The sequence below is a fragment of the Oncorhynchus keta genome, chromosome 30 (genome assembly GCF_023373465.1).
Source record: "Oncorhynchus keta strain PuntledgeMale-10-30-2019 chromosome 30, Oket_V2, whole genome shotgun sequence".
NCBI lineage: Eukaryota > Metazoa > Chordata > Actinopteri > Salmoniformes > Salmonidae > Oncorhynchus > Oncorhynchus keta.
Genome location: NC_068450.1, coordinates 22,269,376 through 22,296,953, shown reverse-complemented (window position 1 = coordinate 22,296,953; position 27,578 = coordinate 22,269,376). Strand labels below are relative to the sequence as shown.

The 27,578-nt window shown below is 43.3% G+C and overlaps 1 protein-coding gene across 6 annotated transcripts in view; it reads left to right on the top strand.

Moving 5' to 3' along the window:
* Positions 1 to 6,835: 6,835 nt before the first annotated feature.
* fam149a (family with sequence similarity 149 member A) overlaps positions 6,836 to 27,578 on the top strand; it is a 28,686-nt gene continuing 7,943 nt past the window's right edge. The window contains exons 1-14 of one of the 6 annotated variants that reach the window (XM_035743990.2): positions 6,836 to 8,026; positions 14,163 to 14,252; positions 14,557 to 14,689; positions 14,982 to 15,124; positions 15,338 to 15,469; positions 21,824 to 21,985; positions 22,159 to 22,352; positions 22,590 to 22,744; positions 22,945 to 23,048; positions 23,287 to 23,532; positions 23,880 to 24,006; positions 24,378 to 24,500; positions 25,794 to 25,872; positions 26,908 to 27,063. In XM_035743990.2, coding sequence (XP_035599883.1) covers positions 7,896 to 8,026; positions 14,163 to 14,252; positions 14,557 to 14,689; positions 14,982 to 15,124; positions 15,338 to 15,469; positions 21,824 to 21,985; positions 22,159 to 22,352; positions 22,590 to 22,744; positions 22,945 to 23,048; positions 23,287 to 23,532; positions 23,880 to 24,006; positions 24,378 to 24,500; positions 25,794 to 25,872; positions 26,908 to 27,063 — 1,975 coding nt within the window. In that variant the 5' untranslated portion in view covers positions 6,836 to 7,895. Of the gene's footprint in view, positions 8,027 to 12,653; positions 13,035 to 14,162; positions 14,253 to 14,556; positions 14,690 to 14,981; positions 15,125 to 15,337; positions 15,470 to 21,823; positions 21,986 to 22,158; positions 22,353 to 22,589; positions 22,745 to 22,944; positions 23,049 to 23,286; positions 23,533 to 23,879; positions 24,007 to 24,377; positions 24,501 to 25,793; positions 25,873 to 26,907; positions 27,064 to 27,578 lie in introns of those variants that run through there. The other 5 variants (XM_035743989.2, XM_035743988.2, XM_035743991.2 and 2 more) reach the window with 5 other exon arrangements.

Sequence of the window (27,578 nt, the reverse complement as noted above, 5' to 3'; positions counted from 1 at the left end):
GTACACCCACCACCCCCCACCTGGCAGTAGACTGATGGGCTTAATACAACAGAGTACACCCACCACCCCCTCACCTAGCAGTAGACTGATGGGCTTAATACAACAGAGTACACCCACCACCCCCTCACCTGGCAGTAGACTGATGGGCTTAATACAACAGAGTACACCCACCACCCCCCACCTGGCAGTAGACTGATGGGCTTAATACAACAGAGTACACCCACCACCCCCTCACCTGGCAGTAGACTGATGGGCTTAATACAACAGAGTACACACACCACCCCCTCACCTGGCAGTAGACTGATGGGCTTAATTTACCACAATCTGCCACCATTTACCACAAACGGTCGCAGCATAAGCTCAAAACTTTTAAAAGAAGAACCACTGTATGTAAAGAAACACACTTAAACAGAAGACAGCACAGAAAGACGGTAACTGGAGCAGCAAGGATTGGCAGCCCGATCTGCATTTCCCGAGAGGAAGAAACCCACAACCAAGCTACTATTCGACCAGGGGTGCCTGAGAGGGGGTAGGATAAGCACCCCAGATGAAGGGACCAAAGGACACCGACTCTTGGCAAAAGTATAATGACCATGACTACAGAATGAGGTTGCAGCATGATCTGCAAGAACCTGCGTGGCCTCAAAATGCGTGCAGGTGGTACATTCGACAGAGTGCACAGGAACCACTTCTGTTAAGACGAAGGAGGAGTCATGGCTCAAACTCACCCCACAGTGCCAAAACCTCCAAATACCGAAAGCAGCTGAAAGTGGCTGAAAACTTAAACTCCATGCAGACCACCAGAACAGTGGCGGGTTAAGTGGCCTATAGCCAAAAGGGAGATTCATGAAAAAGCTAACCAAGTCCTTGAAGGAACAGCCAAAAGGTGAAGCAGATAGACGTCTCCAGACAATGACAACAATCATTGTTACCCTGGCTGCAAAGAGGTTTGACACGGAGGAGAAAACAAAAGTGAAGGCCCCATACACCATGAACAACAGAGCGGCAAAGATAATTCAGATAAGAAATCCTGACGAACCATCAAACAGGCAACGCGTCAGTACAGCACTAAGTTTGAATCCTACTACACCAGCTCTGATTTGTCCTATCGGGCCGGACCTACCTGGTCGGCCTACCTACCTGACCTACCTATCTGGCCAGCCAGCCGGACCTACCTATCTGGCTGGCCAGCCTGACCTAATTGACCTGCCTGGCTGCCCAAACCGGACCTATCTGGCCAGCCATACCGACCCCACCTATCTGGTCGGATAGATCTGGCAGGCTGGCAGGCCAGCCAAACTGCCGGCCAGATAGGTAGGTCCGGCCGGCCGGTCAGATAGGTAAGTCAAATAGGACCTATACGGCCATCTGGACCTTACCTATCTGACCTACCTATCTGGCCTACCTATCTGGCCAAGCTATCTGGCAGGCTGGTCCTACTTTCCTGGCTGGCCGGGCTGACTTAACTATCTGTCCGGCCGGCAGGATAAAACTTCAAAGAAGCAGCACATTCTCTTACTTTTAAACTGTGGCTTCACTGCTTAATTTCAGCACCTCTGGCCATTGCTAATAACAATGCCACACAGCCAGTCCTATGGACAAAAAATTATTTTGCATTGGTCATCTAATATGAATGGGAGAGCATGGTATCCCAAACACTTTTAATGACAGTCAACTCGGCCTGACTCCTCTCACTGTCCCATAGCAATCCAATCTACTTCTTCTGATTGGTTTCTACCTGACACCCTGCCGCTCAAATGCTTTTCCTTTCTAGGTCTATAACCTTCAGTGGCGTATCTCCAAAAGGATGATCAATGTCCAGTTTGTTTGCCTTTTGTGTGGCGTGCATACTACAATGAAAATGCAATACACATTTTGTTAACATTTGTTCTAGTTAATGACACTGTGGCACAGAGCGTTGCGGCTGTGCGGGGGGTGCTGCGCCTAGACTCTGGGGTCTTCAGGTAGCCTACATTTGGTGACACGTGCAACACAGCACCAAAACAAAAGTGCTTTTTGCGTCTCATGTTTGACAAATACTTTAAGCTGCAGTCAGCGGCTTAGCCCAGCACAAAACCAATCAGAGTTCTTGCCTTGGCTTCCCCGGAATTAAATCAAAGCAGATGGGGATGGCAGTAGAATAGCCTACATTTAGAGGTGTTAGTTATTAGGCCTAATGGCAGTGCTCAGCTCAGTGAAACGCATGACGACTGGTGATGGTGAAGTAATGCCCAGTCCATTGGCCATTGAGGTAACCCACCTGCCTCTTATAAGAGCAGATATTCAGAGAGTGGTGTTTGCGTCAAGGACCACTGCAGAATAATACATCTGCAAGAACAGAATGCAGCATGGGATCCTGAGAGGAGAATGTCAATGGTAAAAATTGATTTTTGCTCTATTTTTTTGCTCTATCTATTACAATGTACTACCAGTTTACTGGACATGACACATTCATCCACTCAATGTCAATCCACTGATCTTGTCATTCCACCAAGAAAGTGTCAGTTGGAATGTGAAACAGGAATCTGATATGATGACACCTCATTGTTTCACAGCCTGAACAGTGGCGTTCCAGGCGGACTACATTGCAGATGTCTGCCAGATCTCTGAACGCCTTGATAGACATGTGTTTAACATATCAGCTAATCACATCATATGATATAGCAATCTGGTGCCCGACTGTGTAGTCAATGATATGGCACGCAACCAATAGTTGATGAAATACAAAATCTGCAATGTAATCGGCCTGGAATGTAATGAATCATGTCCTGGGTTTCTCAGTTGGTAGAGCATGGCGCTTGCAACATCAGGGTTGTGGGTTTGATTCCCATGGGGGACCAGTATGGAAAAGTATGAAAATGTATGCACTCACTATATGTTGCTCTGGATAAGAAGTCAAAAGTAAAAAAGTAGAGATATATAGAGTCTGCAGGTGAGCAAGAAGAGGGTCAAAGAGCCAGTCAGCCCAGTGCAGGGTGGAGTAAGTCTAGCAGTCTCTCCCATGCTAATTCCTGAATGGGCTTAACAAAGATGTAAAAGGGAGGCCACTCAGGCCAGGCAGCAGCACCTGAAAGGGAGGGAGCAGTAGGGAGGGAGCAGTAGGGATCCTCCCCAGGGCTGAGTTATGGCTGTATTGATTTCACCATGACCTTTCCCCCCCATGGTGAAACCATCCATCTCACATCTCCACCTCCCCGGCGGCAGGATTCACAGCTAGCTTCAGCCTGGCTCGGCTGGCTTGGACGGCTCCTCTGTCACTATTTATACCTGCCCACATAAATAAGCCTGTCACTTAGGCACTCTGAAGGACCAGAGAGGGGGAGGGGGTCTCTCTCCCACTGCTGCACCTCCCTCCAGGGGATCCTACCTGAGTCAAGGATATAGTGCTGTGAGAAAGTATTTGCCTCCATTCTAATGTTCTCTACTTTTGCATGTTTTTGATACTGAATGTTATCAGATCTTCAACCAAAGGGAATGTGATAAAGGGAATGTGAGTTAACAAATACAACAATGACCTACATATTCAATTTTTTTCATAATCACAGTTATGCAACACCCAATGCCCCTGTGTGAAAAAGTAATTGACCCCTTACACTCAATAACTGGTTGTACCACCTTTAGCTGCAATGACCACAACCAAACACTTCCTGTAGTTGTTGATCAGTCTCTCACGTCTCTGTGGAGGAATTTTGGCCCACTCTTCCATGCAGAACTGCTTTAACTCAGCGACATTTGTGGGTTTTCAAGCATGAACTACTCGTTTCATGTCCTGCCACATCTCAATTGGGATTAGGTCTGGACTTTGACTAGGCAGTTCCAAAACTTCAAATGTGTTGCTTTTTAGCAATTTTCATGTAGACTTGATTGTGTGTTTTGGATCATTGTCTTGCTGCATGACCCAGCTGCGCTTCAGCTCACAGATGGATGGCCTGACATTCACCTATAGGATTCTCTCATACCGAGCATAATTCATAGTTCCTTCTATTAAGGCAAGTCGTCTAGGTCCCGAAGCAGTAAAGCATCACCAAACCATCACAATACCACCACCATGCTTGACCGTTGGTATAAGGTTCTTACTGCGGAATGCAGTGTTTGGTTTTTGCCAGGCATAATGGTCCCCAAGTCGTCCAAAAAGTTATACTTCTATCGGTCCATAGAACATTCATCTAAGAGTCTTGATGATCATCCAGCCTCTTGGCAATCTTGAGTCAACTTTTGGGACGAGATGGGTCCAATTAGGTCTGGCGAAAACCAAACACAGCATTCCAGAGTAAGAACCTCAGACCAACTATCATGCATGGTGGTAGAATGATGGTTTGGCCATCTGCACCCATTCAACAGCCTAGATTGTATTTTTTTATTACTTCGGAACAAAATAACTTTTTTTGGGGGGGGGGGGGGTCCTCATACGCTTACAATTATGTTTTGATTCTTGCTTGAACAGTCGCTAAGATTATATTTGTTTGTGATCAAAATAACTATTTTGGATGCAACAGTTGTTAGCTAGAATGCTAACGCTCATTGATATAGGCTGTAGCAAAAGCTAGCCAAAGAGCCATTTTACTGGTGGAAGTGTTTTTTAAGTATAACGCAGGTGATTTGCGATGATGACACAAACATTATATTAAGCAGGACATTCACAAGAGCCTTAAAATCCAATTCTAATCCAAAAGTGGTGTGAAATGCACTCATAAGCAACATGTAAATAGAGGCTTTTTTTTTGCTGGGATTCCAGAAGAACCCTACCTTGTTCTGCCACCAACTTGCTGCAATGCAAACACAGAAAGCTATATAGCTCCCCCTGGTGGTCAGAGGGCTGAATATCATTTTAGGTAGGCTACTGTTTAAAGTTTAAACCATTAACAATAAACACAGAGGTTGTTTGGTTTTGGGTCTGCCTTATATTCTTCCACATTGGCTAAAATAAAAAGTAAAATGATATAATTCAGACTATACATAGGTCTACCCTAAAAGGTATAATACACACAGTGCCTTCGGAAAGTATTTAGACCCCTTGACTATTTCCACATTTTGTTAGGTTACAGCCCTATTCTAAAATTGATTAAAATGTTTTTGTCTAATCTACACAATACCCCATAAAGACAAAATAAAAACAGGTTTAGAACATTTTGCAAATAAAGCTGAAATATGGCATTTACATAAGTATTCAGACCCTTTACTCAGTAACTTGTTGAAGCACCTTTGGCAGCGATTACAGCCTTGGGTCTTCTAGGTTTGACACTACAAGCTTGGCACACCTGTATTTGGGGAGTTTCTCCCATTCTTCTCTGCAGATCCTCTCAAGCTCTGTCAGGCTGGATGGGGAGCATTGCTGCACAGCTATTTTCATGTTTCTAGAGATGTTTGAACAGGTTCAAGTCCGGGCCCTGGCTGGGCCACTCAAGGACATTCAGAGACTTGACCCAAAGCCACTCCTGTGTTGCCTTGGCTGTGTGCACAGGGTTGTTGTCCTGTTGGAAGGTCAACCTTCGCTCCAGTCTGAGGTCCTGAGCGCTCTAGAGCAGGTTTTCATTGAGAATCTCACTGTACTTTGCTCCATTCATTCTTTGCCTCCATCCTGACTAGTCTTCCAGTCCCTGCCGCTGAAAGACATCCCCACAGTATGATGTTGCCACCACTAATGCTTCACCATAGGGATGGTGTCAGGTTTTCTTCAGACGTGACGCTTGGCATTCAGGCCAAATAGTTCAATCTTGATTTCATCAGACCAGAGAATCTTGTTTCTCGTGATCTGAGAATCTTTAGGTGTCATTTGGCAAACTCCAAGCGGGCTGTCATATACCTTTTACTGATGAGTGGCTTCCGTTTGGCCACTCTATCATAAAGGCCTGATTGGCGAAATGCTGCAGTGATGGTTGTCCTTCTGGAAGGTTCTCCCATCTCCACAGAGTAACTCTGGAGCTCTGTCAGAGTGACCATCGGGTTCGTTAGGTCACCTCCCTAACCAAGGCCCTTCTCCGATTGCTCAGTTTGGCCGGGTGGCCAGCTCTAGGAAGAGTCTTGGTGGTTCCAAACTTCTTCCATTTAAGAATGTTGGCGGCCACTATGTTCTTGAGGACCTTCAATGCGGCATACATATTTCTGTACCCTTCCCCCGATCTGTACAGTGACCTCGGATCTCTACAGACAATTCCTTCAACCTCATGTCCTGGTTTTTGCTCTGACCTGCACTGTCAACTGTGGGACCTTATATACATACAGTGGGGCAAAAAAGTAGTTGGTCAGCCACCAATTGTGCAAGTTCTCCCACTTAAAAAGATGAGTGGGACACTTCAATTATGACAGACAAAATGAGAAAAAAAATCCAGAAAATCACATTGTAGGATTTTTAATGAATTTATTTGTAAATTATGGTGGAAAATAAGTATTTGGTCAATAACAAAAGTTTATCTCAATACTTTGTTACAGTATATATGCCTGTCTATATATACAGTGGGGAGAACAAGTATTTGATACACTGCCGATTTTTCAGGTTTTTCTACTTACAAAGCATGTAGAGGTCTGTAATTTTTTATCATAGGTACACTTCAACTGTGAGAGACGGAATCTAAAAACAAAACTCCAGAAAATCACATTGTTTGATTTTTAAGTAATTAATTTGCATTTTACAGGATGCACCTGAGCTCAATTTCGAGTCTCATGGCAAAGTGTCTGACTAAGCTATTTTAAATTTGGATTTTTAATAAATTTGCAAAAATGTCTAAAATCCTGTTTGCGCTTTGTGATTATGCTATACTTTGTGTCGATTGCTGAGGATGTATTTATTTGTAATACATTTTAGAATAAGACTAAGGTAACAAAACGTGGAAAAACTCAAAGGGTCTGAGTACTTTCCGAAGGCACTGTAACTCGTCTGATTTATCGCCTACCAACATGGTCCTATTTTACTTTGGTTACAACTAACAATACTTCCCGAAGGCACTGTAACTCGTCTGTTTTATCGCCTACCAACATGGTCCTATTTTACTTTGGTTACAACTAACAATACTTTCCGAAGGCACTGTAACTCGTCTGATTTATCGCCTACCAACATGGTCCTATTTTACTTTGGTTACAACTAACAATACTTTCCGAAGGCACTGTAACTCGTCTGATTTATCGCCTACCAACATGGTCCTATTTTACTTTGGTTACAACTAACAATACTTCCCGAAGGCACTGTAACTCGTCTGTTTTATCGCCTACCAACATGGTCCTATTTTACTTTGGTTACAACTAACAATACTTCCCGAAGGCACTGTAACTCGTCTGTTTTATCGCCTACCAACATGGTCCTATTTTACTTTGGTTACAACTAACAATACTTTCCGAAGGCACTGTAACTCGTCTGTTTTATCGCCTACCAACATGGTCCTATTTTACTTTGGTTACAACTAACAATACTTCCCGAAGGCACTGTAACTCGTCTGTTTTATCGCCTACCAACATGGTCCTATTTTACTTTGGTTACAACTAACAATACTTCCCGAAGGCACTGTAACTCGTCTGTTTTATCGCCTACCAACATGGTCCTATTTTACTTTGGTTACAACTAACATATTGAATGCAACGCAGGAATACAATACATTCAGTAAAAGTATTTGATGTAGTAGGCTAGATCAAAGCCTGATACAGTAGCGAAGTTCCTTGGTCCAATCAGATTCCCCACATTTGTTTGGCGTAGCAACCACCTGCATCTGGCAGGCACACGTGCTGGCAGGCTCGGTTCATTTGGGATGCGAGGCTGCAGTCGCATTCCCATTCATAGTTTACGTCTCTCGACACCGAGCCGACCTGGGATCAGTTGAAAGTAGGGACTAGGACGAGTTTAGGCTTTTTTCATGACGGTCCAGGCACAGACAACGCATATAAAGGATCTGCAGACTCCATAGCCCATGGAGTGTTTGTTAGAAATAATGTATCTTAACTCCGACAAATGGTTCCTGCTTGACAGAGATCAGTATCAATGGAAGAGGCCGAGCACTAGCAGACAGCAATCGATGCCACAGAAGGATGACAGTTCAAAGTAAGATTCCCTAAATGCATAATTTTAGGATTTTTTTTCTTCTGATTTATCACAATCAAAAGTTGGAAATACTTTTGCTTTGTGGAATTATTTAAAATGTTGTGATACGCACCTTCCACGGTGTAAGTATTTGTTGTTTAATGTAAAGTTGATAGAACTTCTTATCTCGTTCGCCAGACACTTTCCGTTCTAAGTCAAACACTGCCGCCTATGGAGGTTAATGAAAAAAACGTATAATGTGCAGATGTCTTCTGACCCCTTTATTCATTTCCTCATCAACTGGTCTGCTCCATCTGTTCAGATCTGAGTTGTTTTACACACATCGGAATAGAAGCAGAAGCGCTCTTTAAATTCTACAGATTTGTTTTATTCCTTTGGACAAATCAAAAAATAAATAAGGGAGAGTTGACCATGGTTCATTAGTAAGCCACTGGCCAGGTCTAAAACTACAGCTCTCAATATTTCATTTATTTTGTCCCTCAATGGCATCTTGATATGACTAATTAATACAGGGCCAATGTCAGAGAATGAAGGTGTAGTCTTTCCTTTGCCACAGCTATATCTAATTGCTCCATGTACCCTGATAGCATGGTTAAGGCATAGTTACGGCTTAAATACCCCCTGAGTACCTCTCTGTCTCAGATAAAGAGACGAGGGACTGCTATTGCATTCACTTAATTTGATTTGAAAAGAACGTTAATGCGGGCTATAATTTTAATCAATAAGGCCCGAGGGTGTGTGGTATAAGGCCAATATACCTTGCTAAGGGATAGTATTGTTATTATTACTATGCACGACGACAACAGCCCTTAGCCGTTGTATATTGGCCATATATCACAAACGCCAGAGGTGTCTTATTGCTACGTATTATAAACTGGTTACCAACCTAATTAGAGCAGTAAAACTAAATGTTTTGTCATACCTGTGGTATACGTTTTGATATACCACTGCTGTCAGCCAATCAGCATTCAGGGCTCGAACCATCCAGTTTATAATTGTTGTTAAATAGTCTCAGTTGTAGCCATTGCATGAATATGGATTTAAGTGAAATCACGGCAGTAGTATGGTATGTCTGCTATATTTTGTGTGGTAACGTAATGCATAGGGGTTAGGCAAAGTGACGCTCCAGCAGTTTGATAAATGGTATTTTAGTGACCTCTTGTGAAAAGAATAGAGAATGAGGGCTCTGAACTTTTCAAGGGAAATTTAAAAAATGTTCATATTCATCATTTCCAGCAACACGCCAGTCAAAAAGAGAGGAAGATAAGTGTTTCCAATGACATCAACACCAATTAGTAGACAATTAGAAGGAAATGATTAGGCACTGCCTGCTCATAATTGGTTAAAATCACATGATGCACATTAACAGAAAGTAGCCTATGGGTGAGAGGCTCGGAGCCATTTATGTGTTGTATATTTTTTTGTGATGTCACTTTTTGCCACTGCGAAGGGAAGGATATCTAGTCAGTTGCGCAACTGAATGCATTCAACCGAAATATGTCTTCCGCTGCCTTAGTCGACGTTGACTGGAAAGCAGGATGTTGTTGCAGGGGGTTAGTTGCGTGGCTCAACGGCAGAATGGCAGACTTATCCACCTTGCCTTCTCAGGGATTCAAATCAGCAACCTTTCGGTTAATGGCTCAATGCTTCTAACCGCCAAGCTAATTGAACAGTAATGCATAAGGTGATGGGTGAGGTCATAGGTTACGTTATATTTAAAGGTAGACTCAGAGAAATTACAGGAGATTTAGCTGCACCAAGTACACTAGTAGTAGTGGATACATTTCCTCAAAAACCAGGAGCACTGAAGCGCGAGACTAAACTTCTCAGCTGTTTTGGTCCTGTAGCTACCACATTGTAACAGTGTGTTGTGCAGTGGAGGCTGCTGAGGGGAGGACAGCTCGTTAAAATGGCTGGAATGCAGTGTAATGGAATGGTATCACACATATGAAGACCATGTTTTTGATACCATTCCATTTTCTCCATTCCAGACATTTATTACGAGCCATTCTCCCCTCAGCAGCCTCCACTGGTAAATGCACATATCCCAGGTATTCTTTCTGACTGTGTGAGATGAAAGCCTTGCATCGTGCTCATCTCAATGGCCGCTTTCGAGCGGATCATTTTTGCCAAGTTGATGACCATCGTCGGTTACCGCTTTTCAAGGAGTGTTGCATTCTGGGGAGAACAATTGTCAGACTGAGGACTGCGTAGCACATGGGGATGTGTAAAACATATTCCGAAGCCTGAATTGCTAGCTTTTAGCCTGGCGCAGACTGGTAACACACTTCAGAAGGCCGGTCACTAGTGCTAGCAAGGCAGAGGTCCTGGGGTCGAGCCTCGTTGTGAGCTGAATCATGAGGAAGCAGCGTGACATCCTTTACACCTACATGTACTTTACAAATATCATGCAATTAAAGGACATGACGTTTTGACTGCCAGTTGCTTCTCACCAGCTGCACCATGCAGCCGTCGCCTGCACTGTGGGAGGCTCTATTGTCACGCATTAGGGAGTCTTTGTATAACCATGCGAACGTGACCAAAGACATGACTGAAACAAGAACAGATTTGCAGGGATTTATGTGGAAGGTGGATATACTGTATACAAATAAATGTAATATTTGAGGCGCTCTCTCACTAATTGATTGTACAATGTACACACATACTATTATAATTTCAGTTTGTGAGTGTGTGATATGTTTACATGTTTATTTCGACGCCATCTTGCTGAGTCTACCTTTTAAATGACAGTCAGTGTCCATGTGACCCGCCAGACTAAGTTTGAAAACCCAATCAGAAAAAAAAACTTGAAAACCCCATTTGATTTTTGCCCCCTAAAAAAACTGAAAATACTTCATTTAGGTTTTTATTTTATTTGAATGGTTTTAGTGTCAAAGATAATAGTTTCAGTATAGTTTTAGTTTTTCAAACCGGTTTGTTAATCATTTCATTTCAGTTAACTGAATAGTTTTATCATGATTTACTTTTCGTTTTCATTTACTATAATAACCTTGGTGGTCACTCAATTGACAGAAAAGCAGATATGGAGCAGCAGAGATCTCACAGGGATGGTTTCTCAAGCCCTATGAAATCACTGTACTATTGTTGCCTCACAAAGGCCTGGGAGAAAACGACTCCATTTCAATTAGGTGGGCCTTTCTGTACCTGTGCTGTTGCTGAAAGTTTGATGAGCATGTGTTGGCTGGGTTGTGTTCGGCTGGTTTGGCATTTGGTCTGTGAGGGAAATGTGAGCTGTCTGGCTGCGACGTCCACCCTCCTCTTTGACCTCCACCAACCGTTAAGCCGCCTGCATCACTCTCTCGCTAATTAGTTTTCCTTTGCCATCCATACCACACAGGAGGGTTTTTGTTCTTGTTTACTAGAGGGTGGTAGTGTGTGGTGTTTACAGGAAGTATACAGGATCCCCCTCACATTCAAGTTAAGTTTGATTCCTTTTGTGGAAATGAAGCTTTTCCCCCACATGCATATTTTTTTCTGTGCATTTATTATTTTAATGAATGAGCTTATAGAAACATGATGAGGACAGCATTTTCATTGTGCTGCTAGACTCTTTGCCCAGGGGGAGAGAATGACAAAGATAGCAAGGTGTGGTTTTTCCACATGAACGCTCTACTGAACCACAGGTGGGACCGACCGGTCTTCCACTCACTGGGGCTCAACTGTTGCTGCGGGAGCCAAGGAAATAAGGAAACGAAGAGAAAGATGTATGGATAGCATCTGTTGCTATGGGATGGAGAAGGATTCAGGGAGAAAAGAATGAGAGAGAGATGTATGGATAGCATATGTTGCTATGGAATGGAGAAGGATTCAGGGAGAAAAGAATGAGAGAGAGATGTATGGATAGCATCTGTTGCTATGGGATGGAGAAGGATTCAGGGAGAAAAGAATGAGAGAGAGATGAGTGGAAACAGAACAGGAAAGGGTAGGAAGAGAGATGAAGACAGTCCCTGGATGCCAGACAGGAGACATAGCAGTGATATGGTGTAGTAGTAAGTGTCTGTGTGTGTGTGTGTGTGCATGCGCATGCAACTAATGAATCACTGAACTGCCTGTCCCCAGCAGACCAATAGACATAGAAGAGACAGAGCAGGAAGGGGGAGAGAGAGGAAGAAGGGGGGGGGGAGGATAGATGGGAGGAGAGGGATAGAAGGGAGGAGAGGGATAGAAGGGAGGAGGTGATAGACGAGAGGGGAGGGATAGACGGGAGGGAGGGGGAGGGATAGATGGGAGGGTTAGACTGGAGGAGAGGGATAGATGGGAGGGGAGGGATAGATGGGAGGGAGGGGATAGACGGGGGAGGGGAGGAGAGATAGAAGGGAAGAGGAGGAGGGATAGGAGAGGGAGGGATAGACAGGAGGAGTAGACGGGAGTAGGGGGAGGGATAGATGGGAGGAGGGTGATAGATGGGAGGGAGGAGAGGGATAGACAGGAGAGGGAGGGGAGGAGGGGGATAGAAGGGAGTAGGGGGAGGGATAGATGAGAGGGAGGGGAGGGATAGAGAAAGAGAGGAGAGACGTCAGCAGGGAGTTTCAACCAGGGTCAGACCGTAAGAAGGTATCAGAGTCATCTGGTGATCTGAAGGGGGGGCGTCGGAGGTGGGGGGGAAGATGAGAAGACCGTCACCTTGTGCGTGACCAGCACCCTGGGGTTTGCTTTGACCTTTACTGTACCAGCCAGAGAGGAGGCGGGGGAGGAGGAACCTTTGGCTGGAGATGCGTGAGTGTGGGCTGAGGTGTGCCGGGCAGAGTGCTGGGGTGGACAGCCGGGTCAGACAACTGAGGAGGAGGCAGTGGACAACCCCTGGCTCTTTGGCTCCAGGCACCTCTAGGGAGGGAGAGTAGATGCCTGCTGCAGCCGTTACCCAGGGTGTTTCCCTCAACCTGGGGGCCCTGCCTGGCTCCAGCCTCCCACTGCTGGTCCACCCGCTCCACACGGACTACTGTAGGCTAGGGGAACACAGCAGGGGCAGGGCACTCATCGTCATAGGGTAAGTCAAGTCGTGTTTTTTTTGTAAGAAAGCTATAGTTAATTGATTATAAAAAATGCATATTTGAGACATTTATCTCCACTCCATTCATCTGTATCACCTGATGGCGTCTAGTTTCAATGACATTTTGTTCAGTGCTTGACTTGGGCAGGAGATCACCGGAGTTGAGAACTGGCACCTGACATTTTCCACAGCTTGAGCTCCGGTTCCTCTTTATAGAATATTAGCTCAAAGTATTTGTGTACCTCCTGCACCTAAATATAAATAGTACCAGCACCCAAAATGAGTACAGGCACCTACTTCAGTCCAAGTCGAGCACTGATTTGGTTTCAGTTTCCATCTTGTAATGACTTTTCAGCGGTTTAACAGTTCCATTGCTCTATGACATAGTTCATTGTAATATTTGTAGTATGCTGTGTATGTTGCAATAGTGTCAGGACACGCTGTTCATTATCCCAGCCGAAAACTCAGCAGGGACTAGAAATGGCATTATCAGACAGTGTACATTTACCTCACACCAGTTTGTGCTATTCTCTCCTTAGATTACATTGTGTACAAGAGACATTTAAATGGAAATCCAGGGACATATTATGCAAGAAATTGAAACAATATGACATGTGGATATGAATTTAAAAGATATATTTCAATGTTTTTATTCTAATCCTGTCTATCCATCTTTATTTCAAACAAACAAACAAACAACAAAAGATGAAGTAGTAGACTAACTCATTCAGGCATGTAATTGTCAGCATATTTATTACCGTGCCTTGTTCAGGTTGAATTATTGATGTCATAACTAGCAGGAGGATTAGGGGGGTAGTCAGTCAGTGGAAGAAAGCTGGCTGGGGTGCTGTTGTACGGGCTGGGTGAGGGTTTGTTACCATCAGCGTGCTAATGTTGCCGGTGTCCTTTTGAACGGGACATCTGTTTGGCACTGTCAACTCATCAGGTAAGTATGGAGGTGACGTATCAGGTGTGACTTGACTGTTATGTGGTATGTATAATGTATGCAAGATAATCACATAGGTATGGAACTTCCTCATCTGCCTTCCATCTACCTACCTACTATACTTCCCCGCAAAGCAAAAACTTTTAAACATTGACAGCTTTTCTTTGCATTTGTTCCAGGAAAAAGCTGGTCAGTGAGAAGAGCATTTTCTCAAACCCTTCCCTCTTCACCCGAGGCAGTCAAGGAGTGGCCACTGCAAGTCAGCTAAGGTACTGTGCTTCAAATCAATCATGTGTTACGTTGTAATTTTCCAATGATAGAAATCGGTAGTAAATGTTTTAACAGTAGATTTAACAGCCATAAGTAACATTTTATATAAAGACTTGTTTCATAATGGACAACCAGGTCTGCTTCTCCAATGGCACCCTATTCCCTCTATAGTGCACTACCTTTGACCACTACTTTTGACCAGAGCCCTTGGTCAAACATTGTGCACTATATAGGGAATAGAGTGCCAGTTGGGATGCAACCATTGTGGGTGAGGTCTTCTCTGATGCTAATGTATTCCTCCAGGGAGTTGTCTTCGTACCAGTCTTCTTGTGGAGGAGTGACCCCTGAGAGACTCCTCACCTGCTGGTCTGAGACTCAGAGCTGTGATACAGGCCTCTCTACTGAACAGAGCTCTCTCTACTCATGGAGATATGATGTATGCACACACACACACACATACACATACACATACACATACACACATACACACATACACACATACACACACACGGTAGCCTAGTGGTTAGAGTGTTGGAAAACACTCCCGAGCTAGCAAATCTGTCGTTCTGCCCCTGAACGCAGTTAACCCACTGTTCCTAGGCCGTCATTGAAAATAAGAATTTGTTCTTAACTGACTTGCCTCATAAAATAAAAAACAAACACACACACACAGAGCCCTTTGCAGTAAATAAGGTATTGTGAGTGTGTTCCTCCTGTGGTGTGTTCAGGAGTTTGACAGAGTGAACACCCAGCGTGTGCGTCAGCTATTCAGTGATGTGGACGAGCTGCTGTATGAAGGGAGGGTGAACAGCAGCTCCCTGGGACTGCAGGAGGAGTGTCAGGAGTGGAACGGACACTCCCCACACCTCAGGTACACCAACAGCATGGACATGTCCCAAATGCCTATCTATACTGCACTTCTTTACCCTATGGGCTCCTGTCAAGTGTAGTGCACTACATAGGGAATAGGGTGCCAGTTGGGATGCAAATAAAGTCCTTCATGTGAAAGTGTTTAATTGAATTGGCTCTCCCTCTGTGTCTCTTTCCAATACTTTCTTATATTGTTTCTGTCTTTCCTTCACAGAATTCTGGGTAATCAGCTGGAGTCGCCCAATCAGGAAGGGTTTCAGTACGTTCACAGGAGAGTGGAGGCCAGTGGAGGGAGAGGGAGTGCAGTGCTGCCCCCGTGTGTGGACAAGAGGGAGAACTCTGGAGAGTAAGGCCTGGCTCCTTGTGTATACTACACAAAAACAACAACATGACGCTAACATCTCACGGTGCTTCAGTTGGTTTCCCAATGCAACAGAGCAGACATGAGAATTTTGGAGGAGTGGTATTATGGGTGTGTGTTCAGGTGTGTGTTGTGGAGGTGAGCTCTGTGGCAGTGGGCCAACTAAGGGACAGATGGCATAATGAGCAATCTGCCATGGTTCTGGGAATAACATCCAGGCAGTCTGTCTTCAGGCAACACAGTTGTTTGTTTACTAATCAATTCCAAACTAATACCTTATTAAACACACCTACTTAAACACACCTATTACAGACTTGTTTGTTCAGGATTCAGTGAGGGAGCCAGACTAGTGGGAGAATGACTGTCTGTCTGCAGAAATACACATACTGTAGTATGGTATGAATACAATGCAAGTGGTAGCACAGTATGCTTTCAAAGGTGATCCAAAACAATGATCTAGAAATGATCTAGTAAGGAGAAATGCCAAAAGACCTAATCCAAGTACACGTCAAGATGAACTCTGAAAGATTTAAACAACCGTGATGTTTTCTCAGACCATAGCGAACTAAAATCCCTTTTATATCAAAACCTGACTTTCTTTACCATACTGTCTGCCTTATACAGTGCCTTCTGTTTTTTATCTGAAAGGGGCAGGGAGTAAAAAATGTGGTACATGAAAACCCGCATCGAGACACAGTCATGGTTGTGTTATTTTCTTACAAAAAATCCTTCGATGCCTCTGAAAACTTGTCCCAGCTTTTTATTTGATTGTTTTAGCAAAAAAGTGCATATTTTTTATTAACAACAAATCAATACAAAAAGTACATGGGTAACACAGGTACAGTTGAGGTCGGAAGTTTACATACACTTAGGTTGGAGTAATTAAAACTCGTTTTTTTCAACCACACCACAAATTTCATGTTAACAAACTATAGTTTGGCAAGTCGGTTAGGACATCTACTTTGTGCATGACACAAGTAATTTTTCCAACAATTGTTTACAGACAGATTATTTCACTTATAATTCACTGTATCACATTTCCAGTGGGTCAGAAGTTAACATACACTAAGTTGACTGGGCCTATTAAACAGCTTTCAAAATTCCAGAAAATGATGTCATGGCTTTAGAAGCTTCTGATAGGCTAATTGACATCATTTGAGTAAATTTGAGGTGTACCTTTGGATGTATTTCAAGGCCTGCCTTCAATCTCAGTGCCTCTTTGCTTGACATTATTGGAAAATCAAAAGAAATCAGCCAAGACCTCAGAATTATTTTTGTAGACCTCTACAAGTCTGGTTCATCATTGGGAGCACTTTCCAAAATGCCTGAAGGTACCACGTTCATCTGTACCAAAAAAATAGTATGCAAGTATAAACACCATGGGACCACGCAGCCGTCATACCGCTCAGGAAGGAGACGTGTTATCTCTGCTAGAGGTGAACGTATTTTGGTGCGAAAAGTGCAAATCAATCCCAGAGCAACAGCAAAGGACCTTGTGAAGATGCTGGAGGAAACAGATACAAAAGTATCTATATCCACAGTCAAATGAGTCCTATAACCTTAAAGGCCGCTCAGTAAGGAAGAAGCTACTGCTCCAAAACCGCCATAAAGAAGCCAGACTATGGTTTTCAACTGCACATGGGGACAAAGATTGTACTTTCTGGAGAAATGTCCTCTGGTCTGCTGCAGGAGGGACTGGTGCACTTCACAAAATAGATGGCATCATGAGGTAGGAAAATTATGTGGATATATTGAAGCAATATCTCAAGACATCAGTCAGGAAGAACTTCTTAGGGATAGGGTCTAGTTTCCTGAATTTCCGCCTGACTGATGTGCCCCAAGTAAACTGCCTTGTAACTCAGGCCCAGAAGCCAGGATATGCATATCATTGGTAGCATTGAATAGAAAACACTATCTGAGACTATAACAGAATTGATATGGCAAATGAAAATCCGAAGAAAAACCAACCAGATATTGTTTTTTTACAATGGAAAGCTATGGGCCCTATGTAACTCCGTCTCCCAGATTGCAATTCCTATAGCTTCCACTGGCAGTCAACAGTCTTTATTGAAGGTTTCAGGCTTGTCTTTTGAAAAACAAGCAATAATTTGGAGATTTGGTGAAGAGATCACTGGAACAATATCAGTCTTTCGGCACGCGAGGGAGAGGGCGAGCTTACTAATTTTGCTTTCCTATTTAACATACTACTTTCCGTATGAAATATTAGTGTTTATTTACATTTTAGAGAACCTGAGAATTAAATAAAAAGGTCGTTTGAATTTTAGCGGTAGCTTTTTGGACTCCTTTGAACGAGTGGATGTTGAACGAGTGGATTACTGAAATCGATGGCGCCAACTAAACTGACTTTTTGGGATATAAAGAAGGATTTTATCTAACAACACGACCATTCATGTTGTAGCTGGGACCCTTGGGATTGCAAACAGAGGAAGATCTTCAAAGGTAAGTGATTTATTTCATTGCTATTTGTAATTTTCTGAAGCCTGTGCATGTTGAAAATATGTTGACGTGGTCGCCGTCCTCAAACAATCGCATGGTATGCTTTCGCTGTAAAGTCTATTGTAAATCGGACAACGCAGTTAGATTAACAATAATGTAAGCATTTAAATTATATAAGATACTTGTATGTTCATGAATGGTTTATATAACGATTATTTCTTTGAATTGTGCAACCCACAATTTCACCGGATGTTGTGAAATTGGGGGGTGCACAATTTCGCTAGCGGGATGACCTATCCCTGTTAAAGCTTGGTCGCAAATGGGTCTTCCAAATGAACAATGACCCCAAGCATACTTCCAAAGTGGTTGCAAAATGGCTTAAGGACAACAAAGTCAAGGTACTGGAGTGGCCATCACAAAGCCCTGACCTCAATCCAATAGAACATTTGTGAGCAGAACTGAAAAGGCATGTGCGAGCAAGGAGGCCTACAAACCTGACTCAGTTTCACCAGCTCTGTCAGGAGGAATGGGCCAAAATTCACCCAACTTATTGTGGGAAGCTTGTGGAAGGCTACCCGAAATGTTTGACCCAAATTAAACAATTTAAAGGCAATGCTACCAAATACTAATTGAGTTTATGTAAACTTCTGACCCACTAGGAATGTGATGAAAGAAATAAAAGCTGAAATAAATCATTCTCTCTACTATTATTCTGACATTTCACATTTTTTAAATAGTGGTGATCCTAACTGACCCAAGACAGGGAATTGTTACTAGGATTAAATGTCAGGAATTGTGAAAAACTGAGTTTAAATGTATTTGGGTAAGGTATATGTAAACTTCTGACTTCAACTGTTTATATAAAGAATATACAAAGGACATTTGGGCTAGGAGGTACAGTATGAAAAGCAGAGTTTCACTGGAAATGTGCCAATATAATTGCAAACCAACATGAAGTTAAGGGCACCAAAAGTAGAGAAGACATGGTGAGGAATACATTTCCACATAGAAGGGGGTCTTATTAGGAATTAATTTATCCGATTGATTTCAAAAGTATTATTTAAGGTAGTAAAGTCCAGATAATTCAGCCCACCATACTCATAAGTGTTCATTACAACAGTTCGGTTTCTCCACAGAAAAAAAAAAGCATCTGGTCTATGTCTTTGCTTATTTTACCCCCAAGATAAAATAGATACCTTCAGCCTTGGTTATTAGGACTCTTCCTTTTAAAGATACATCCCTCTGTAGACATTGATTTAGCTTCTTCTGGGTTTTTAAATAAGAAGGTTAACATTTAGCCTCTAGACTTCTAATCCTTATTAATGGTTATGCCTAAATATCTAAGCGCTTCTTTCACTGGCATACCATAATATGAGGGTGTCACACAATATTTGACAGTCGTAGGTTCACATTTATTAATGTTAAGTAAAAATTGCTAGAGTAGTTAGCAAGTCTTGTTTGGTCATCTGTAATAACACCATCAATGTTTAAATTATGAATAGTGTTATTTGTAGAATGAAATAGGATGAATTCTGTTCTCCCTCATCAAGCCATTTTTTTCCTAGATCTAATAAAGGCTCCTTCTGCTTTTAATCTATATATATTATCCAGTTTATTTAATCATATATATGTGTGTGTGTATTTATTATCCAGATTATTTTGTAACTCAATCAGTTCCATGTTCTACTCCCCTGAGAGGCCGGCTGGGGACCTCTGAGAAAGGGAAGTGATCTTAATGATCACCTTTTCCTCCTCAGCTATTCTGGTCTTAGCAAGATTACCACCAGATTTTCTAAGGTCTTTGGCCACTTCAAATTTAAAGAGCTCCCAGTTCTTGCGGTAAGATTGTTCTTCACAAGCTCTTTCCCAAAAGTGTGAGAGCAGAGGTTTAACCTCAAACTTAATTATATCATTATTTAACAAGGAGCTATTGAGCTTCCAGTAGGACACTCGACCTAGGTTAGTATCAGGGGTAAATATTTTGGCATCAATGTAAATAGCCCTATGTTCTGTGAAGAGCTATTGTACTTCACATTGTTTCGTAACCCTCTGAAGGCTCCGCTTGGGTCATTACAATGAAAAATACCTTTGGTATATAAACAGTGACATGTTTTTTTACTGGCAAAATAGCATGAATTCTGTCTGAAATAGATATACTGTGGCCTGTGAAAGTATTCACCCCCTTGGCATTTTTCCTATTCTGTTGCCTTGCAACCTGGATTTAAAATGATTTTGTATCATTTGATTTACACAACATGCCTACCACTTTGAAAATGCAAAATATTTTTTTCTTGTGAAACAAACAAGAAAACAGAACTTGAGCGTGCATAACTATTCACTCCCCAAAGTCAATACTTTGTAGAGCCACCTTTTGCAGAAATTACAGCTGCAAGTCTCTTGGGGTATATCTCTATAAGCTTGGCACATCTAGCCACTGGGATTTTTGCCCATTTTTCAAGGCAAAACTGCTCCAGCTCCTTCAAGTTGAATGGGTTCTGCTGGTGTACAGCAATCTTTAAGTCATACCACAGATTCTCAATTGGATTGAGGTCTGGGCTTTGACTAGGCCATTCCAAGACATTTGAATGTTTCCCCTTAAACCACTCGAGTGTTGCTTTAGCATTATGCTTAGGGTCATTGTCCTGCTGGAAGGTGAACCCCTGTCCCAGTCTCAAATCTCTGGAAGACTGAAACAGGTTTCCCTCAAGAATTTCCCTGTATTTAGTGCCATCCATCATTCCTTCAATTCTGACCAGTTTCCCAGTCCCTGCCGATGAAAAACATCCCCACAGCATGATGCTGCCACCACCATGCTTCACTGTGGGGATGGAGTTCTCGGAGTTTATTTATTTATTTTTATTTCACCTTTATTTAACCAGGTAGGCTAGTTGAGAACAAGTTCTCATTTACAACTGCGACCTGGCAGGGGTGATGAGAGGTGTTGGGTTTGCGCCAGACATAGCGTTTTCCTTGATGGCCAAAAAGCTCAATTTTAGTCTCATCTGACCAGAGTACCTTCTTCCATATGTTTGGGGAGTCTCCCACATGCCTTTTGGCAAACATCAAACGTGTTTGCTTTTTCTTTAAGCAATTGCTTTTTTTCTGGACACTCTTCTGTAAAGCCCAGCTCTGGAGTGTACGGCTTAAAGTGGTCCTATGGACAGATACTCCAATCTCCTCTGTGGAGCTTTGCATGTCCTTCAGGGTTATCTTTGGTCTCTTTGTTGCCACTGATTAATGCCCTCCATGCCTGGTCTGTGAGTTTTGGTGGGTGGCCCTCTCTTGGCAGCTTTGTTGTGGTGCCATATTCTTTCCATTTTTAAATAATAGATTTAATGGTGCTCCATGGGATGTTCAACGTTTCTGATATTGTTTTATAACCCAACCCTGATCTGTACTTCTCCACAACTTTGTCCCTGACCTGTTTGGAGAGCTCCTTGGTCTTCATGGTGCCACTTACTTGGTGGTACCCCTTGCTTAGTGGTGTTGCAGACTCTGGGGCCTTTCAGAACAGGTGTGTGTATATATACTAAGATCATGTGACACTTAGATTGCACACAGGTGGACTTTATTGAACTAATTATGTGACTTCTGACGGTAATTGGTTGCTCCAGATCTATTTAGGGGCTTCATAGCAAAGGGGGTGAATACATATGCATGCACCACTGCACCACCATTTAGAATTTTTTAGAATTTTTTTGAAACAAGCTTTTTTTTTTCACTTCAACAATTTGGACTATTTTGTGTATGTCCATTACATGAAATCCAAATAAAAATCTATTTAAATTACAGGTTGTAATGCAACAAAATAGGAAAAATGCAAAGTGGATGAATACTTTTGCAAGGCACTGTACTCATAATAATCTGCTTTCCTGACTGCAGGTTATGTGTTGAAGGTCACGGTCTTACCCCAACTCCCTGCACATTACAGGGGGCAACCCCTCTCTCCCACTCTCTCTGTGATCACTCATCCCTTCTACAAGAAGAGGTCTACGAGGCAGAGGGAAGGATGGAGGAATTTCTTGCCTATGATGCCAAAGACACGTAAGGCATTTGAACTTTACTTTCTAAGCATAATATTTCAAGATTATGTGGAAGCATGTAACAGCCTGTGGGAGAGCGAGAGAGGGAGTGTGCGTGTGTCTGTGTGCAAGCCTGTGGGTGGAACGAGGGCCTTATTGCTCCAGTGTGTCGTGACGTCAGTGTTCTCTCCCCAGGGAGGATGAGTGGATGAGTCAGAGAGGAGTCTCGGGATGTGTGGGGGCAGCAGGGAGATCCGGGGTACCCCCTGTGTCTCCCCACACCTGTATCAGGGATGCCGTGGCTGACGAGGCCTTTGATGACATGTGGAGGGAGGTGGTGAACTCTCTGGGGGAGCTCCTCCACAAACACTGGCAGAGACAAATCACTGGTCTGTCTAACTACAAACCACTGTATTACAGAGCTGCCATAGAACTACATGAATACCAATGACGATATGCCTATTATACACAGCAATCATGGTACTGCACACCAACTCTTGTTATAACTAATGCTTTTTGTTATGCTGTGTTATGAATTGGTCTAGGAGTTAGACCTGATCACTTGACCTGGCCAGGATAAACTCTGGGTCCTAGTTAAGAATCAAAGTATTTTGTTTTTACCGGAGGTGGAGCAGGTCACAGAGGAGTGTCGGAGGCTCTTGGTGGAGTCTTGGGTGATCCCTCTCCTCACATCAACAGTAAATGTCAGCGTGTCCCTCTCTCCAGGGGCTCCAACACACGTAGCATGCTGCTGTGGTCCAACTGTTGCCCCAGTACACAGGTGAGAAGTCTGCCAGCCACCAAAACAGTGTCAGCTGCTGCCATTGACTCTCTAGAGGAGCTTGTGCACTTCTGGCAACAACACCATTTAATTCAATTAACATTTATCTCAAATACAATTATTACAATGGCCTCAAAAGAGGAGCCAAGGCCCCCTTAAAACAAGCCTTGAGCTATATTTATTTACTTCTTTTTTTCTAGGCCTCTCAGGTATCAAGTACCTTCAAGATTAATTTAAACGGTGTTATGACAATCCAAGCTAAGCCTCTTCAACAAAGACAACATGGATTTGCAGAGAAGTCTCAGTAAGTCTGTCTGAATCCCCAGCTATAAGCTCGGGTCTGATCCTGAACAAACAAAACCATTCCTGTATCTCTTTGGGGCTGGACAGGGTACCATTTGGGATGCAGCCTTTCTGTTAGGCTTTGAGATGAGTACAAATAAGAACTCCAACATCTAAAATAGATTAGATAAGAAATCGACACACTGGTATGACTTTAAGTAATGTAATTAGTATCACTACTTTTTAAAACTTTTCTGTAGTTGTGATCTGGAGGACAGACTCAGCAGAGCTCCAGCCCCCACTATGTCTCCATCCAGGAGAGCATGTAGTACGTCCTCCCACAGAGCCCCAGGCCCAGCCCAGCGAGGCCTGCCCCTGCCCAGGCTCCATATCTGCTCAAGACCCAGCTCCACCTCCAGAAGTACCAGCTCCAGGGGCAGGGCCAGGAGCTGCCTCAGCCCCAGACACACTGTCCCCAGACACCAGGTCATCAGAGGAACCAGACTGTGAGATATCTACTGTATATATTAATAAGTAAGCTAGGCTGATGTTTAATTGCAACAAAATAATTGCTATATGCAACTACATTAAATGATTAGGACTTGGTTATGGTAATATTTACATTTGTAGGTCAATAAAATTGCAGTTTTGTTCTAGAGAAGTGTTACATCATTTAGCAGACTCTCTTATCCAGAGCAGCTAGGGTTAAGTGACTTGCTCATAGCCATACCGAGAGATTTTTCACCCAGTTGACTCTGGGATTTGAACCAGCAACCTGTCAGTTACTGGCCCCATTACTACCTGCTGTCCAACTATCATAACAAGGCTGTAATTGTCCTGGTTTGTACTATAGTACCACAGTGACAGAAGGACAGCCGTCCCCAATCCTCAGTTCAATACAGAACCAGAGGCTCCTCCCCCTCCTCCATGCTGACCAATCAGAGCTGGAAACCTCAGTGAGTACTGCTGCACCCATGCAGGTACCAGGTGACCTACTGTTTCGTCAATGTACTCAAATGTTAGTACAGGAAGTTAGTATATCAATGTGTCAATTCTAATGCAGGTTATAGTAAATTACATTTGCCTGAATACCATAATAAATGGGTAATGATGACATGTCTTTTAAATTACTTGTCATTCTGACCGAACGTAAATGCCCATATTCCGCTTCTTGCATTTGCATGGACAGCAAATATGTGTTGGCTTGGCTGACCTTGCAAACATGCGTATTTCCAGTACAAAGAGCAGGTGTGTGCTGCTGTAGGGCAAGTGAACTTTGGTCTCTCTCTCTCTCGCTCTCTCTCTCTCTCTCTCAATTCAATGGCTTTATATCTCTCGCTCTCTCTCACAGCTCAGGGGGAGGATTCTTCAAGGAGGACATACCACTGTACCCATCTCCATCCTTCCACTCCTCAGAGAGCCCACTCTGCTGTTGGAGTCCCTGTCTCGTCCCAACACCACACACATACTCCGGGTACGAGACACACACACACACAGTGGTGGCGTGGTGGGGTTGTCTGTGGGAGTGGCAGTAGAAGAGATTGCATTACTGTCTGTTGCATAACAGATGCCCTTATCATTATATCAAGGGAACAGAGCTGTCTGCTTTGCAGCGTGGTTTATTGCTCGACTTGGTCAACTCGTTATTGGAAAAGAGAATGTGTTCTTAATGCCCCTATAGAGTCGATGTCTGCACCCCTGTGGAAATCTAATTAGCATAATACAAACATCCCCATTAAAATCTGTCAATTTAAGTTAGAGATCAGTTTTTGCATTGGATGCGTCTCAATCCACCACATCCGCCGATATTTCACTTCTGCATCTGAGGTGAAAGGTGGCAGAGCTAGAGCGGTGTTTGTCAGACCATGATGTAGCATACGACCCCTCTATGGAAAGACGAGACTCTCACAAACACAATGGTGTTCTCCGTTTTACTCTGAGGTACAGCCGATCTGTCATGTCTGTAGCGTCTGAACAGTTTGGGCTACACACAAATACGAGACTGTCACGGACACGTACATGTCGATTGTTTTACTCCAGAATGCCCACAGGCCTCACAAGACTTGTCTGAAGGTCCCCCGGTACCAGTTTAAAAAATGAATGGAAGTATATGTGGAGACAGTTTAGTGGCAAGAATAAGGGGTTAAATACATGTAAAATCATTTGGTTTTATATCTATCAGTAGGACTGATTTTTTTTTGGGGGGGGACTATCTTTCGTTCCATGTAGTGAAAATGTTATTCAACGTGTTTATGTGGGCTAAATGCAGTAAGTGTCACGCATACTCCCTCTCCGACCTCTAGATCATCAGGCTGCTGATTATCCCGCACACCTGTCACCATTGTCTTGCGCACATGCACCTCATAACACTCACCTGGACGGACTCCATCACCTCCTTGATTATCTTCCCTATATCTGTCACTCCCCTTGGTTCTTTCCTCAGGTGTTATTGACTCTGTTTTCATGTCGGTGCGGTGTTTCGTGGTCATTGAACTTGCTTCCCGACTCTCAGTGCACTCGTTACAGTAAGGCTTAGTCTGTAGAGGGTTCATTTACCTGGTTAAATAAGGGCTAAATAAATAAAAGATGTCTACCTTTTTGTACAATGCCATGGTAATTATGGTAACATAATAGATTATTATCCTTGTTTTAACTTGGATTACTGTAGTGTAGGTTCCATATTACCACTATTTATCTAGGTGTGTTTGCTCAAATAGTATCCTTTTTCTTTTAACATGTGACTTGAAAGCAGCTATTTGTTTTCTAGTCAGACACACCCATGAAGCGATTGTTCACTCCCATGGATTTCACCTGCCACATGAAGACTGGGAAAGGGCCTCACCCAGGTGACTGCAATAGTACTGTGTACTCATGTGTCTAGCCAACAAATGACAGGACAGGTGTCCAGTGCAGGGGGATCTATAAGTATTGTGTACATTGTAAATATTGTTTTATATTTTTCAGTGCGTGTTCATAGCCTCGTGTTGTCGGAATTCATTATTTATTATTACAGCCTTTGAGGAAAGTGGAGGTTAAAGGCAGAGGCAGAATGTGTCATGGTCCCCATTGGCCCTGGTTCAGAGTATTGCATTAGACAGAGGCTGCGGTTCAACTCATAAAAGACACCCTTGTCCACTTACCCTCCTCGCCTTATGCCTTTGGGGGAAACCCCACGGCCATATTTGTTGTTGGTCCAAATTATTAGCCAAGAAAGGGAAGTTTGCAACCTAAGCCCTACAGCCCTCGTTCTTAATGGAGTTTGCGAGTATACAATTATGTTGGGGCTGAAACACCCCATAATTCAATTGGCGATGATTGTACATTCACTAAGAAAAGTCAGCCGAAACCTCAACGTCAATATGGAGTCAACATACAAGGTGTAAGTAAAAACATATGTAAGTAAGTTAGAGATTGTGCTACTAATGCACAAACACGTCTCGTAAAATGAATTATGTTTTTGTTTGTTTAGCTTTTGGAAATTGTAGAAAACATTTTCCTTCACAAGTTCCAGCTAGGCAGGCCAACATGAGTTAGCTAATTAATTTGCTATCTATCATACAGTAGACATGCAATCATAATTGACTGTAGCACATATAACGCACCCACAAACTACCGGTGGCTGAAAACCCAATCATCGCAGGATGAATGAATTTCCAGCCAAGGGCAGTCCATTTAAAAATCACTTCTTCCTCCTTTTCCCTGCAAGTGTACTCATCAGACGTCATGATACATCATCAGAAGTGTCCACTTAATTTGAGCGCTGAGGGGCGAGGGTGTGTCTTAAGTGTTGGAATGCAGCCAGGGAATAGGGTGCCATTTGGGACGATATGTGTGTCGGCGTTAGACGGGCATGTCGTAATGTGTCACCTCTGGTCTCCTAGGTGACTGTGCTCCGATTGGAGTGACAGGCTTTGGCGTGGGTATCACCTGCTCCGGCTCCAGTGGCTTCTCCGTGAGCACCATGGCAATGATGAGACGCCAGCGCCCGCTATCCTCCTCTGTGGAAGTAGAGAGTGGGACCGAACCACTGCTGTTAGGTAAATACTGTATAAAGGGCAAATGACTACATGGAGTTATTAGGAGGAAAGTGGAGAGGGTACTGCATAGGCCTGGCAATTGCTAGGGACCTCACAATACCATATCACCACCATACTGAGGGACCTCACGATACCATATCACCACCATACTGAGGGACCTCACAATACCATATTATCACCATACTGGGGGACCTCACGATACCATATTATCACCATACTGAGGGACCTTACAATACCATACTGAGGGACCTCACGATACCATATTATCACCATACTGAGGGACCTTACAATACCATATTATCACCATACTGAGGGACCTCACGATACCATATCACCACCATACTGAGGGACCTCACAATACCATATTATAACCATACTGGGGGACCTCACGATACCATATCACCACCATACTGAGGGACCTCACAATACCATATAATCACCACACTGAGGGACCTCACGATACCATATCACCACCATACTGAGGGACCTCACGATACCATATCACCACCATACTG